General features: G+C 36.0%; 1 protein-coding gene across 3 annotated transcripts in view; it reads left to right on the forward strand.

The window, feature by feature from the left end:
• MNAT1 (MNAT1 component of CDK activating kinase) overlaps window positions 1-16,658 on the forward strand; it is a 284,646-nt gene that overhangs the window by 159,103 nt on the left and 108,885 nt on the right. For all 3 annotated transcript variants that reach the window (XM_001377477.4, XM_056810856.1, XM_056810857.1), the window contains exon 7: window positions 5,612-5,733. In XM_001377477.4, the coding sequence (XP_001377514.1) occupies window positions 5,612-5,733 (122 nt within the window). The remainder of the gene's footprint in view (window positions 1-5,611; window positions 5,734-16,658) is intronic.

Genomic DNA, 16,658 nt, shown 5'->3' on the forward strand with positions numbered 1-16,658 from the left:
AATGCTGATGACTTATATGGGTTTATTTTGTATCTTGCAACTTTGCTAAAGTTGTTGATTATTTCCACTAGCTTTTTAGTTGATTCTCTAGAATTTTTTAAGTAGACCATTATATCATCCGCAAAGAGTGATAGCTTGGTCTCTTCATTGCCAATTTTAATACCTTCAATTTATTTTTCTTCTCTAATTGCTATTGCTAGTATTTCTAGTATGATGTTAAATAATAGAGGTGATAGTGGGCATCCTTGTTTCACTCCTGATCTTGTTGGGAATGCATCTAGTTTATCCCCATTGCAAATTATGTTTGCTGATGGTTTTAGATAGGTACTGTTTATTATTTTTAGGAAAGACCCTTCTATTCCTATGCTTTCTAGTGTTTTCAATAGGAATGGGTATTGTATTTTGTCAGACTTTTTCTGTGTCTATTGAGATAATCATGTGATTTTTGTTCATTTGCTTGTTCATGTGGTCAATTATGGGGATGGTTTTCCTGATAATGAACTATTCTTGCATTCCTGGCATAAATCTTACCTGATAATAATAAATGACCCTTCTGATCACTTGCTGGAGTCTTTTTGCTAGTATCCTATTAAAGATTTTTGCATCTATGTTTATTACGGAGATTGGTCTATAGTTTTCTTTCTCCGTTTTTGACCTGCCTGGCTTTGGAATCAATACCATATTTGTTTCATAAAAGGACTTTGGTAGAACTCCCTTTTTGCTTATTATGTCAAATAGTTTGTACAATATTGGGATTAGTTATTCGTTGAGTATATGATAGAATTCATTTGTGAATCCATCAGACGCTAGGGATTTTTTCTTAGGGAGTTATTTGATGGCCTGTTTGATTTCTTTTTCTGATATGGGATTATTTAAAAATTCTATTCTTCTGTTAATCTAGGCAATTTATAATTTTGTGAATATTTATCCATATCACTTAGATTGGCATACTTATTGCCATATAATTGGGCAAAATAGTTTTTAATGATTTCCTTAATTTCCTCTTCATTGGAGATGAGTTCTCCCTTTTCAACTATGATACTGTTAATTTGATTTTCTTCTTTCCTATTTTTTAATTAGATTGACCAGTATTTTGTCTATTTTGTTTGTTTTTTTCAAAATTCCAGCTTCTAGTCTTATTTATTAGATCAATAGTTCTATCACTTTCAATTTTTTAATTTCTCCATTAATTTTTAGGATCTCTAATTGGGTTTTCTTTTGGAGGTTTTTAATTTGTTCACTTTAAAGTTTTTTGATTTGCATGTTCAATTCATTGACTTCTGCCCTCCCTAATTTGTTAATATATGAACTCAAGGATATAAATTTTCCCCGAGTACTGCTTTGGCTGCATCTTATAGAGTTTTAAAGGATGTTTCATCATTGTCATTTTCTTCAATGAAAATTTTAATTGTTTCTATGATTTGTTCTCTAATTAACTGATTTTGGAGAATCATATTATTTAATTTCCAATTAATTTTTGATTTGTCTCTCCATGTACTGATCATTATTTTTATTGCCTTGTGATCTGAAAAGGTTGCATTCTTTATTTCTGCTTTTCTGCATTTGTATGCCATGTTTCTGTGACTTAGTGTATGGTCAATCTTTGTGCCATGTACTGATGAAAAGAAGGTATATTCCTTTTTGTCCCTATTTATTTTTCTCCATATATCTATTAACTCTAATTTTTGTAAGATTTCATTCACCTCTTTTACCTCTTTCTTATTTATTTTTTGATTTGATTCACCTAAATTTGATAGTGGTCCCACTAGTATAGTTTTACTGTCTTTTTCCTCCTTCAGTTCTACCAGTTTCTCCATTAGAAATTTGGGTGCTATACCATTTGGTGCATACATGTTGATTAGTGATATTTCCTTATTATCTATACTCCCTTTTATCAGGATGTATTTACCTTCCCTATCCCTTTTAATCAGGCCTATTTTTAATTTGGCTTTGTCAGATATCATGATTGCAACTCCTGCCTTCTTTCTTTCAGTTGAGGCCCAATAGTTCTTAGAAGTCCACCCTTTAATTCTGACCTTGTGATTATCTACTCGCCTCATTTGTCTTTCTTGTAGACAATATATGGTAGGATTCTGGATTCTCATCCATTCTCCTATTCGTCTACGTGTTATGGGTGAGTTCATCCCATTCACATTCAAAGTTATGATTGTCTCTTGTGAATTTCCTAGCATTTTGATATCTTCTCCTAGTTCTGTCCTTTCTTCTGTTGCTATATCCTTTTAAACCAGTGGTTTACTTTTAGTCAGTCCCCGTAATCCCCTCCCTTGATATGCTTTCCTTTCTGGTCCCCTCTCTTTTTGTTCCCTTCTTGTATTTCATTCATTCATTCATTCATTCATTCATGTATCTATTTATTTATTCGTTCATTCATTCATTTATTTATTTGTTTATTTATTGTCTGTTAAGTTCCATACTCCCTCTCCTTCCCTCCCTTTTGGTACTCCCTTCGCCTTGCCCCCCTTAGTTTCCCCTTTACCCTTACCTTGTTGGATAAGATAGAATTCAAGATCCCAGTGGATCTAGATACTCTTCTCTCTCAGAGTTTATTTCACTGAGAGTTAGGTTTAAGTATTATCTATTATAACTCTCTTCCTCTCCTTCTTATGAGTGTTCTTCTCCTCCCCTTCCCATGTGTATCTTCTTTTGAAAAAGATTATTCTATTTATTTTATTTCTTCAAGTATCTCTTGGTACCATCATCGATTCCTCCCAACCCTTTTTCTTTTTTTGCATATCATCTCATAGCCCTTAATGCCCCAATCTCTTCCTGTGAGTGATTCTTCTAATTAGTATAATAATGAATACAGTTTTTGAGGGTTAAGAATAACATTTTCCCCATATATTAATATATTTATACACACACATATATATACATATATATGTATATAATTTGATCTAATTGTAGCCCTTAATGAAGTGAGTTTGAATAAAAAGAAAAATTTTTCTCCTTTTCCCTCTCTTTCATATTTACCTTTTCCTGTTTCTCTTGACTTTTGTGTTTGGATATCAAACTTTTCACTGAGTTCTGGTCCTTTCTTTATAAATACTTGGAAATCTTCTATTCTGTTGAATGCCTATACTTTCCCCTCGAAGTATATAGTCAATTTTGATGGATAGATGATTCTTGGTTGAAGACCCAGTTCTATTGTCTTTCTGAATATCGTGTTCTAGGCCTTGCAGTCCTTTAGTGTGGAAGCTGCCAGGTCTCGTGTGATCCTGATGGGTGCTCCTTTCTTTTTGGCTTCTTGTAGAATTTTCTCCTTAGCTTGAAAGCTCTGGAATTTGGCAGTTATATTCCTGTTGTCTTTTGGGGATTTAGTGTAGAGGGTGTTCTATGAACTCTTTCAATGTGTATTTTGCCCCCTTGTTTAAGAACATCAGGGTAGTTTTCTTGGATGATTTCTTGTAGTATGATGTCAAGATTTCTCTTTTTATTTTTGGCTTTTTAGGTAGACCAATGACTCTCAAATTGTCTCTTCTTCCTTTTTTCCTGATCTGTCACCTTGTCAGTGGGATAGTTTATGTTTTCTTCTATTTTGTCAGTCTTTTGACTTTGTTTCATTAATTTTTATTGTTTTGCAAGATCATTGGCTTCCATTTGCCTAATTCTTGACCTTAAAGACTGGTTTTCCTTTTTCGGTTTGGTCTATCCTGGTTTTCATGGCTTCCAGCTGTTTCTCCAATTGGGAGTTCTTGTCCTTTAGACTGTTATTTTCTCTTTGAACTATTTCCCACTTTTCTTGCCAGAAGGCTTCCATCTTTTTGATGAGCTCCAATTTAAATTCTTCCAGAGCTTGTGGACAGTTTCCATTTTTTTAAGAAGGTTTCATCTTTGTTTGACTTTCCTCCTGTAATTCCTCTGTAGCCTGGGTTTTTCCTCTGTAAAAATTTTTGAGGGTCTCTGTGTTTTTTTTGTTTGTTTGTTTTTGCTTTTCTTTGAGGGAGTTTAGAGCTCCTGTGCGCAATTAGCCATCGCTAGGAGGCTTTTTCCTTCCCTTTTTAGTCAGAAATCTGAGTGAGCTGGGCAGGTTCTCTGTGTATGGAGTTAAGGAGCTAGGATTTTGCCTGAGGCAAGCTTTTGAATCCCAGGAGCTGTTTGCATCTCTTCTCTGAGCTGACTTCCCATGGTCTGTGCTCCCCTGCCCACTAGGGGTTTCTGGTCTAGCTGCTCTTAAGGGTAGGTCTTTGGTGGTCTTAGTTCCCAAGGACCTAGAGGTGCCCCTTGCTCGCTCTAGAGGGTGCCCCTCGCTTACTTGCTGATTCTGGAGCGTGCTGGCTCTGAGCACCCAAGCTCTGGGTTCCCCCACCCGCTGGAGTTTCAGTGTAGCTGCTCTCAGGGGTATGTCTTTGGTAGTCTTAGTCACCTCCTGAGGACCTAGAGGTGCCCCTTGCTTGCTCTAGAGGTGCCCCTCGCTCACTCGCTGATTCTGGCGTGCACTGGCTCTGAATCTGGCTCTGTAGGTGGGGTGGGGGCAGAGTAGATCGGTTCACATTTGGGTGGGAGCTTTTTCACCCTCTTATAGTGTGGAAATGCCCAAATCACAACTAACTTTAATGGGGGACCAAGAAAATGGTTTGGACCAGGATGGACAGAAAGACAGACATCCCCTACCCCTCTGCACAGTTCCCAAATATCTGGGATGGTGTTGAAGTTAAACATAGCAGCGATTAGTTTAAATATATTTAAATGGTTGCCAATGAGATTAAATTTTTTTTTCATCTATAATTTAGTCACATTCTGATAGACCTTTCTTCCAATAATTCTTTATTTTAAAAAATCCTCAAAAAGAATTGTGGCTTATTAGATAAAGTTGCTTTTGGAGCCAGGTATTCCTGAGATTACATCTCAGGTGTAATGCATTCTTTGACTTTGGCCAATATTTTTCAGTGCTTTAGGATAGAGGTACCATATTCATGGCCCAGCCTAGGTACTGCAAAACTCCTGCTATGCCTAGAACCTGATTAAAATGTAACTAAGAAATGTTTAATAAAATAAATTAAATTGTAATAAAATTACAGATAATAATAGTTTGTGATTTTCTAAATGAACTGGTAGCATGTAAGAATATGTTTCTATTTTAGTTTGATAACCACTGCTCTAGGAAATTCTTAGCACTAATTTACAAAGAAATTTGTGCTTTTTAGTTTTTGATGGAATTTCTTATTTCCTAGTCCTATAAAATATCAATCAGAACCTACACACATCACACATTTGGGACCTTTTGGAAGTTTGTACAGAATCATTAAAATATCTTTTTTTCTTTTTTTTTTTTTAGGATTTTTGGGAAATTATTGTATACAAACATAATTTGTTCACTCATATTTATAGGTGAATCTCAGTGACTGACACTGAGAAAATTATATGATTTGTGTATAAATTTGTCTTTGGTTATGGCTCTGTCCTTCATTTTCTGCCACAAATAAAGTGTTAGTTATATTCTTTAAGTAAAGAAGTTATGTTGGAATGAGAAGATAGCTATGATAATTAATTTGATGTTTATTCTTCCCCAAATATTATCAATTTATTTAAAGTAACAGATATTAGAAATCTAACTTTAAAACTCATTCATTTTCTTATTTTTTTCCAACAGGGCCAGCATATTTCATTAGCTCCTATTCAAAAGCTTGAGGAAGCACTATATGAATACCAGCCATTACAGATAGAGACATGTGGACCTCATGTTCCTCCTCTGGAGATGCTAGGAAGGCTTGGGTAAGTACTCCAAAGCCTTTTTATTTAATGGTGTTTTTAATTTCTGTGAAGCTGAAAGACACTTCCCCTTCATCCTTCTTTGAATATACTTAGAGACTACTTTATTTAATTATGCTTATTTGGAATAGCATTATTTTACAAGGCAAAGATCCTGCTACACTGAAACTTTGAATGGGTAAACTTTTTTTTTTTCGTTCTGTGGCTTTTACATATTTATTGAGAGTGACTGTGGATTGCATTAATGTGGATTGCATTAATGTGCATTAAAGTTGTCATTGACAGGTATAGTGAAGTAGCTGTTCATTTTCAGCTATACAAATGTGCTCTAAAAAACTGGGGCTTTATTTAGTTAGCAGTAAGCCAGGAAAAATATGGAAGTTGGACAGACACTTTCTCTCTCTCTCTCTCTCTTTCTCTCTCTCTCTCTCTCTCTCACATACACACACACACAAACACAGAGGTGCGCTCCTACCCTCCCACCAGTGGAAACATAGTTCGTCAAAAGGTATTATGTAGGTCTGGATCAGTGATTTGATAACATTATTTGATGTTTTATGAGTGGAGGAAATGTTGCTTTCCATAAACCAAGCTTATGTCTGATGTTACACTTTTTAAAAGCAAAGAAACCAAACCAAATAATAGATTTTACCAGATGGATTATGTCATTTTGTTGGTTCTAGAATCTCATAGAAAGTTAATTTGGAAATCTTGGCTTCTTAATACTTAGAGTGTGTATTTATGAAAAAAAAATATGTATACTCCCCTATATGCTGAATAGGCTATAAGGAAAGTAAGTAGTATTTCAATTTTAATTTTTGCTCAAGAAAATTCATACATTGATTAATGGTGAGATTTGTTTCCCAAATTATAAGTGATTTATTTCCTATCTCTGATACTACTACCCTGAATCCTAATCATTTATAATGTCATCATTTTTTTATATTGTACATTTTGTGAAACACATGTCATATCCAAGTACTTGGGGTTTGGTTTATTTGAGAGGGCAACAGGTTTGAATCAAAAAACATGGAGAGTTGTGCTATTGCCTAGTCGATAGAGAATCTGCCTTGTAGGAAGAAAACCCTACCTCTGACATCTCTCTTGGGGTAGTCACCCTAGGCAAAGCACTTGATCAATCAAATCTTTGGCAACTTTCTAATATTGTAAATTGTAGATCAGTTGCTTTTCTTCATTGGGTGAGGGAGCTCCCTCACTAAAAATTCCTCGTGCAAATGAAATCATAGATACAGTTGTTTCTCCTTTCCTCTCTCCTTTTCTTCCCACCCTTGTAAAAGTACTCTTGAGTTTATGGAAACATCTGGATGTTTCTAATCCTAAAAGTTAATCTTTGAAAAATATTTCCTCTTATAATCAAAATGTTTAAATGTATTTTGTCTAGGATGCCTCCACAAAAATGAGTGAAAATGCCAGATTTTCAAATAGTCATGATCTGTTGTCTTTTAAGGATATTGTAATTCACTTACCTTCATAGTTACATTTGAAAAATGCTGAATATTCCATAAAGATTTATATTTAAATGCTGTCAGTGGTATGTTCTCCTTCAGGTGATGAACATTTTAAAATCTAATTATTTCAGGTGAATTATCAAAAATACCTTTTTTAAAAAAAATCATTGTCATCCTGTAAGACTCTGCTCAAATTCCTCTTGTAGAAGCTTATTACCCCTAGGTGCTAGTGCTTTCCTTATGAAATTTACCTTGTATTGACTTTATATATCTATCTTTTATATATATTTATTTATATACATGTTACATCTTATCCATTAGACTGTATATTCCTTCAGGGTAAGGATTCAGCTGTTTTTACAATTACTATGTATTCCTAACCCCAAGAATTCTTTATATAGTGAGGACTCAAATTCATTTTAATTAATGATTTTAGACACAAATATGCAAAACATATAATACACATGTTGTGATTGTTATTGTTGTTCAGTGGTTTTTGACTGTGGCTGGAATTGGAGTTTACTTGACAAAGATACTGGAGTGGTCTGCCATTTTATTCTCTAACTCATTTTTACAGATGAGCATACTGAGACAAACATGGGTAAGTGACTTGCCTAGGGTCACTGAAATAGTAAGTTTCTGAGGCTAGATTTGAACTCATAATGATGAAATTTTCTGATTGTCAGATCCAGCATTCTCTTCTTTGTGTCACCTAGGTGCTCCATGGCATGAATAAGCACATTCAAATATCTGATCAAAAATCTCCTTTAATTTTATTAAAGTATTCCTTTCTGTATAAGGCTTATTAGCCCTTTAACAAAAAGAGTTTTTAAGTTATTCTGAATATACTATACCATTCTATTCAGTCAGTAACTACTAGCAGCAACAGTTTCTAAGAGGAATATTTACAACAACAAAATCAAGTGACAGCTTGTTATATGCATTAAGCTTTCATAGCTAAGTAAAACAATGGAGTGATTTCTACTAATGATGGCCATTGAAAAGTCATAAAAGAGTTCAGCTGTTCCACATATATTCTAGAAAAGATCCAAAAAGAAGGAATCATATTCCCCAGTTTGAAGGAGCCCAATGAGAAACAACATTAAAATCTTACATCTAGTCTGGAACCACATAGAAACATAGCAAAAAAGCTAACTCAAAAAGGGATTCTGCCAAAGAGAACCATGTAAGGACAGGTAAAGAGGCCAGAAGTCTGCCCTTTTCTTTCTGGAAATGGTCCAGGTGGAAATTTTGAAACATTGACCAGGGATGTTTAAGAAGGGGCAATTCTCCAAGGCAAGGGTTCTTAAAAAACTTTTCCCCTTCATGGATAGACCCCCTGCCCAGGATATTTTTAAATATATAAAATAAAATACATAGGATTACAAAGGAAACAACATATTGAATGGTATTTTTCCAAATTTTTATAGGGAGGCAGCTGTGTGGATCAGTGGATTGAGAACCAGTCCTAGAGACAGGAGATCTTAGGTTCAAATTTGGCCTCAGACACTTCTTAGCTTTGTGATCCTGGGAAAGTCACTTAACCCCCATTACCTATCTCTCACTGCTCTTCTGCCCAGAGTTAAGAACCCCTCCTCTAGAATGACCTGAAGCCTGCCTAAGCACTAAGAATAGACATGCCCATGGGATTGTTAGCTAGTGGCAGGAGAAGCCAGTTGAAGTGGAAGCTATGGCTAGGCTTCACTCTATTTATGAAATGGGCCTTCACCATCCCACAAATATATGGGAATGACAGTCTGACTCCTTGACATGGAGCTGTGTTAAAATTAATTGTGGTTGAGACAGAAAATATATTATTAGGTGGATGCCAGAGATTTAATTTCTAAATCCCAAAATGAATTATTTAAAGTAAATTGAATTTATGGTAGTTTATTTACAATATTTACAATAGAGGGATATTAAGAAATGAGAGAGAGAGAAAAAAAAAAACTCTGGTTTTTTCTTATACCAGTTAGCATTTCTGTGCCCCAGCCAAGGGAAGAGAAAAACACATCCACTATGTCAGCCTTTCACTCACCAATGGTGACAGTCTAAAAGAAGTCTGGGTGTCTGTCTTCTGGTCGCTCCTCCAAGTCTGTCTTCTAGTCTCTCCTCCGAGTCAGTGCCCGAAATGTCCAAATGCCCGAATGTCCATCTTCCCTCTAGCTCTGAGTGACTGATCTTTCACAATGTCAAATAATAGAGGTGATAGTGGACATCCTTGTTTAACTCCTGATCTTATTGGGAATGAATCTAGTTTATCCCCATTGCAGATGATATTAGCTGATGGTTTTAGATATATACTGTTTATTATTTTTAGGAATGACCCTTCTATTCCTATGCTTTCTAGTGTTTTTTTTTTCCTTAGTCAAATCAGTTTTTATTACTTGCAGCCACAATGGAGAACTGGATCACTAGACAGATTTAATAGTCATAGTTAAATAAAGACAGCATAAATTGGCAATTTTATTTTTTTAGCTTTTAAAATATTATTCCAAATGTTTTTTTTTTTTGTATTAGATAAACTTCTTTTTTTTTTTATTTTTATTTGAACATTTCCAAACATTATTCATTGGAAACAAAGATCATTTTCTTTTCTTCCCTCCCCTCCTCCCTCCACCTCTCCCACAGCCGACACACAATTCCACTGGGTATCACATGTGTTCTTGATTCAAACTCATTTCCATGTTGTTGGTATTTGCATTAGAGTGTTCTTTTAGAGTCTCTCCTCAGTCATATCCCCTCCACCCCTGTAGTCAAACAGTTACTTTTCGTCGGTGTTTTTACTCCCACAGTTTATCCTCTGCTTGTGGATAGTGTTTTTTAGATCCCTGCAGATTGTTCAGGAACATTGCATTGAGACTAATGGAGAAGTCCATTACCTTCGATTGTACCACAATGTATCAGTCTCTGTGTACAATGTTTTCCTGGTTCTGCTCCTTTCGCTCTGCATCACTTCTTGGAGGTTGTTCCCGTCTCCATGGAATTCCTCCACTTTATTATTCCTTTTAGCACAATAGTATTCCATCACCAACATATACCACAATTTGTTCAGCCATTCTCCAATTGAAGGCCATCCCCTTATTTTCCACTTTTTTGGCCACCACAAAGAGTGCAGCAATGAATATTCTTGTACAAGTCTTTTTACTTATTATCTCTTTGGGGTACAAGCACAGTAGTGCTATGCCTGGATCAAAGGGCAGACAGTCGTTTATCACCCTTTGGGCATAGTTCCAAATTGCCCTTCAGAATGGTTGGATTAATTCACAACTCCACCAGCAATGAATTAGTGTCCCTACTTTGCCACATCCCCTCCAGCATTCATTACTTTCCCTAGCTGTTATGTTAGCCAATCTGCTAGGTGTGAGTTGATACCTCAGAGTTGTTTTGATTTGCATCTCTCTGATTATAAGAGATTTAGAACACTTTTTCATGTGCTTATTAATAGGTTTGATTTCTTTGGCTGAGAACTGCCTGTTCATATCCCCTGCCCATTTATCAATTGGAGAATGGCTTGGTTTTTTGTACAATTGATTTATCTCTTTGTAAATTTGAGTAATTAAACCTTTGTCAGAGGTTTTTATGAAGATTGTTTCCCAATTTGTTGCTACCCTTCTGATTTTAGTTACATTGGTTTTGTTTGTACAAAAACTTTTTAATTTGATGTAGTCAAAATTATTTATTTTACATTTTGTGACTCTTTCTAAGTCTTGCTTGGTTTTAAAACCTTTCCCTTCCCAAAGGTCTAACAGGTATACTATTCTGTGTTCACCTAATTTATTTATAGTTTCCTTCTTTATGTTCAAGTCATTCACCCATTCTGAATTTATCTTGGTGTAGGGTGTGAGGTGTTGATCCAAACCTAGTCTCTCCCTCACTGTCTTCCAATTTTCCCAGCAGTTTTTATCAAATAATGGATTTTTGTCCCAAAAGCTGGGATCTTTGGGTTTGTCATAAACTGTCTTGCTGAGATCATTTACGCCAAGTCTATTCCACTGATCTTCCTTTCTGTCTCTTAGCCAGTACCAAATTGTTTTGATAACCACTGCTTTATAGTATAGTTTGAGATCTGGGACTGCAAGTCCTCCTTCCTTTGCATTTTTTTTTCATGATTTCCCTGGATATCCTTGATCTTTTGTTCTTCCAAATGAACTTAGTTATGGTTTTTTCTAATACAGTAAGGAAGTTTTTTGGTAGTTCAATGGGTATGGCAGTAAATAGGTAAATTAATTTGGGTAGGATTGTCATTTTTTTATGTTAGCTCATCCTACCCATGAGCAATCAATGTTTTTTCAATTGTTTAGATCTAGTTTTAGCTGTGTGGAAAGTGTTTTATAGTTGTGTTCATATAGTTCCTGTGTTTGTTTAGGCAGATAGATTCCTAAGTATTTTATATTGTCTAGGGTGATTTTAAATGGAATTTCTCTTTCTATTTCTTGCTGCTGAGATGTGTTGGAAATATATAGAAATTCTGATGACTTATGCGGGTTTATTTTGTATCCTGCAACTTTGCTAAAGTCGTTGATTATTTCGAGTAACTTTTTGGTTGATTCTCCAGGATTCCTTAAGTAAACCATCATATCATCTGCAAAGAGTGATATCTTGGTCTCCTCATTGCCAATTTTAATACCTTCAATTTCTTTTTCTTCTCTAATGGCTACTGCTAGTGTTTCTAGTACAATATTAAATAATAGAGGTGATAATGGGCATCCTTGTTTTATTCCTGATCTTATTGGAAAGGCTTCTAGTTTATCCCCATTGCAGATGATGTTTGCTGATGGTTTTAGATATATCCTGTTTATTATTTTTAGGAAAGGCCCTTCTATTCCTATACTTTCTAGTGTTTTCAATAGGAATGGGTGTTGTATTTTATCAAAGGCTTTTTCTGCATCTATTGAGATAATCATGTGATTTTTGTCAGTTTGCTTGTTAATATGGTCAATTATGTGGATGGTTTTCCTAATATTGAACCATCCTTGCATTCCTGGTATGAATCCTGCCTGGTCATAGTGGATAACCCTTGTGATGACTTGCTGGAGTCTTTTTGCTAGTATCCTATTTACGATTTTTGCGTCTATATTCATTAGGGGGATTGGTCTATAGTTTTCTTTCTCTGTTTTTGACCTGCCTGGCTTTGGGATCAGTACCATGTTTGTGTTGTAGAATGAATTTGGTAGAACTCCTTCTTGGCCTATTCTGTCAAATTGTTTGTTTAATATTGGGAATCGTTGTTCTCTGAATGTTTGATAGAATTCATTTGTGAATCCATCTGGACCTAGGGATTTTTTCTTAGGTAGTTCTTTGATGGCTTGTTCAATTTCTTTTTCTGAAATGGGGTTGTTAAGGTAATGTATTTCTTCCTCTTTTAGTCTAGGCAATTTATATTTTTGTAAGTATTCATCCATATCACCTAGATTGCCATATTTGTTGCCATATAATTGTGCATAGTAGTTTTTAATGATTGCCTTAATTTCCTCTTCATTAGAGGTGAGGTCTCCTTTTTCATCTTGGATACTGTCAATTTGGTTTATTTCTTTCCTTTTTTTAATTAGACTGACCAGTACTTTGTCTATTTTATTTGTTTTTTCAAAGTACCAGCTTCTAGTCTTATTTATTAAATCAATAGTTCTTTGACTTTCAATTTTATTAATTTCTCCTTTGAGTTTTAGGATCTCTAATTTAGTCTTCATCTGAGGATTTTTAATTTGTTCGCTTTCTAGTTTTTTAATTTGCATGTCCAATTCATTGACCTCTGCCCTTCTTAATTTGTTTATATATGAACTCAAGGTTATAAATTTCCCCCTGAGTACTGCTTTGGCTGCATCCCATAGGTTTTGAAAGGATGTCTCACCATTGTCATTTTCTTCAATAAAGTTATTAATTGTTTCTATGATTTGTTCTTTAAGTAACTGGTTTTGGAGAATCATATTAATTTCCAATTAATTTTCGATTTACCTCTCCATGATCCCTTACTAATTATTATTTTCATTGCATTGTGATCTGAGAAAGTTGCATTTATTATTTCTGCTCTTTTGCACTTGTTTGCAATGTTTTTATGCCCTAATACATGGTCAATTTTTGTGAATGTACCATGTGCTGCTGAAAAGAAGGTATATTCCTTTTTGTCCGTATTTATTTTTCTCCACATGTCTACTAACTCTAATTTTTCTAAGATTTCATTCACTTCTCTTACCTCTTTCTTATTTATTTTTTGGTTTGATTTATCTAGTTTGGATAGGGGAAGGTTCAGATCTCCCATTAGTATAATTTTTCTATCTATTTCATCCTTGAGCTCCTCTAGTTTCTCCTTTAAAAATTTGGATGCTATGCCATTTGGTGCATATATATTTAGTACAGATATTTCCTCATTGTCTATACTGCCTTTTATCAGGATGTAATTACCTTCCCTATCTCTTTTAACTAGATTTATTTTTACTTTGGCTTTGTCGGATATCATGATTGCGACTCCTGCCTTCTTTTTGTCAGTTGCTGCCCAATAGATTTGGCTCCACCCTCTTACTTTCACCCTATGTGTGTCTACCTTTCTCATATGTGTTTCTTGTAGACAGCATATGGTAGGGTTTTGGACTCTAATCCACTCTGTTATTTGCTTGCGTTTTATGGGTGAGTTCATTCCATTCACATTCAGAGTTATGATTACTAGCTGTGTGTATCCCAGCATTTTAATTTCTTCTCCTTTTCCTGCCTTTTCTTCTTTCCCTATTTCCTTCTACACCAATGTTTGCTTTTGAACAGACCCCCTTATTCCCACCCTTATTTTACTTCCCTTTCTACCCCCCTCCCTATTTATCCCCCCCCTTATTTTCCTTACAGTCTTTCTAAAATTAACCCCCCCCCACTCCCTCCCTCTCTTGTACTGGTTCCCTCCCCATCAGACCGTTTGTTACCCTTCTACTCCCCTATAGGGTGCAAATCTATTCTCTGACCCCAATGGATTGGATTGTTTTTCCCTCTTTGAGTCACTTTCAAATCACGTAAAAGTTGAGTATTTCCTGTCTCTGACGTCTTTACCCTTCCAGTGTATTGATGTTCTCCCCCCTCCCACCATGAGCTTCTTTATGACATATAAATTTACCCCCATTTGTTTCTTTTCCCATTTCTTTTAGTCATAACCTCTTTTCTTTTTTAGCTTTAGTCATGTATATATATACATACACATGTATATGTATTTATGCATGCATATATCTATATACCTATTTATGTCTTGTCCTTTCATCCTATACAGTTTGTTGCTCTTCCCTCTAAGTATACTTCCTTTTGCTGCCCAGGTAATAACAACAGTTTTTAACAGTTACCAATGACCTCTTTTCTTATAGGGATACATATCATTTTAACTTATTGAGTCTCTTAAAAATTTTTTTTTGTTTTTCTTTTTTCCCCTCTTTTTTTTTAAAATTACCTTTTGATGATTTTCTTGCTTGGGCATCAAATTTTCTGTTCAGGTCTGGTTTTTTCTTTACGAAGTCTTGGAATTCTTCTATTTTGTTGAATGACCATACTTTCCCCTGTAAGAATATAGTCACTTTTGCTGGGTAGTTGATTCTTGGTTGTAGACCTAGTTTCCTTGCTTTCCGGAATATCATATTCCATGCCTTTCTTTTTTTCAGTGAGGATGCAGCCAGATGCTGAGTTATCCTCACTGTGGTTCCTTGGTATCTGAATGACTTCTTCTTGGCAACTTGTAATATCTTTTCTTTGGTCTGATAGTCCTTGAATTTGGCTATAACATTCCTGGGTGTTGTCAGTTGGGGATTAAGTACAGGAGGTGATCTGTGGATTCTATCAGTCTCCACTTTTCCCTTTTGTTCGAGGATTTCGGGGCAGTTTTCTTTAATAATTTCCTGTAATATAATGTCCAGGCTTTTTCTTTTGTCATGGTCTTCTGGTAGGCCAATAATTCTTAAATTGTCTCTCCTTGAAAGATTTTCTAAATCCTCTGTTTTGTGAATGAGATGCTTCATATTTTCCTCAATTTTTTCATTCTTTTGGTTTTGTTTTATAGAGTCCTGCTGCCTTGTGAAGTCGCTCGATTCTAATTGTTGTATTCTGGTTCTTAAAGACTGGATTTCATCCTTAGTTTTTTGGTCTTCCTTTTCCTTTTGGTCGGATTTTCTTTGGAGGTCATCTTTCATCTCCTTTGCCTCATTTTCCAGCTGGTTGATTTTGGCTTTAAAGACACTATTTTCTGTTTCTAGATGACTTATCTTAGTTTTTAAGTTCTTTTACCAATTGTCTTCAGCCTCTCTTAATTGTGTTTTGAATTGCATTTTGAGTTCTTCCAAAGCCTGTATCCAATTAGCTGGGATTTCTGATTTTTCCTTTGCTGTTCTCTCCCCCTCTGTTTCATTTGCTCTTTGCTCTTTACCTGTGCAGAAGCTGTCTATTGTAATTTCCTTCCTTTTTTTCTGTTGTTTTCTCGAGTTTACCCCTTCTTTGCTCCCCGTATTTGACTGTGCTCTTGGTCCTCTCATTTTGTTTTGGTTTTGGGGCTGTCAGTCTCCTCTCTTGGAGCTTTGTCAGATCTCTTGGTATAGTCTCTAGGGGACAAATGTTAGCTTCCCTGTCCTCTGGAGGCTTTTGCTTGGATTGAATTCAAGTGGGTTGGGCTGTATGCGGTATGCAACTGAGGCTCTGAAAACACCTGGAAGGCTGGGCCCCCCAGGCTCTCTCCAGCTCTCTCTAGCTGTATCTCCACTGTCCACAAGTGCCTTTGCCCTCCTCCCTAAACTCTGAGGAGTTTTGATTGAATTGGCTGGATTGATCTGGTTATGCCCCGAGGCAAAAGTGAGGCTGGAGCCTGATGGAGGGACCCAGCCGTGGCCCTCTCTCTCCCTGGCTTCCTCCCTGCTGTCCAAGCTGGATTCTCCGAGCCCAGTGCCCCGCTGCTCACAAGGTAGACCCTCCAAGCCAGCAACTTTGGCCTCTCCAAGGTTCCCGCTGCTGTTGCTGCGGGCTCAGCTCTCTGGGTTGTTGGGGAGGGGTCCTGGGATCTACCCTCTGCCTTTCCCTTAGCCCTGAGTATTCTCGGATTCCGGCTTTTCGGGGGTGTACCTTTTGATTTGAGTCCAGAAGGAGGGTTCCCCGCTTCTGTCCTGTTGTTCAGGTTGGGTTTCGGCGCCCTAGGAGTATTCAGTCTGTATCGGTAAGGAAAGGTCTTCCACGAGGTCTGAACTTTTGCTGCTTGCTAAGCCTCAATCTTGACTCCCTTTCTAGTGTTTTTAATAGGAATGGGTGTTGTATTTTATCAAAGACTTTTCCTGCATCTATTGAAATAATCATGTGATTTTTGTTGGTTTGTTTGTTGATATGGTCAATTATGTGGATGGTTTTCCTAATATTGAAGCAGCCCTGCATCCCTGGTATAAATCCTACTTGATCATGGTGGATGACCCTTCTGATCACTTGCTGGAGTCTTTTTGCTAGTATCCTATTTACGAT

The sequence above is a fragment of the Monodelphis domestica genome, chromosome 1 (genome assembly GCF_027887165.1).
Source record: "Monodelphis domestica isolate mMonDom1 chromosome 1, mMonDom1.pri, whole genome shotgun sequence".
Taxonomy (NCBI): domain Eukaryota; kingdom Metazoa; phylum Chordata; class Mammalia; order Didelphimorphia; family Didelphidae; genus Monodelphis; species Monodelphis domestica.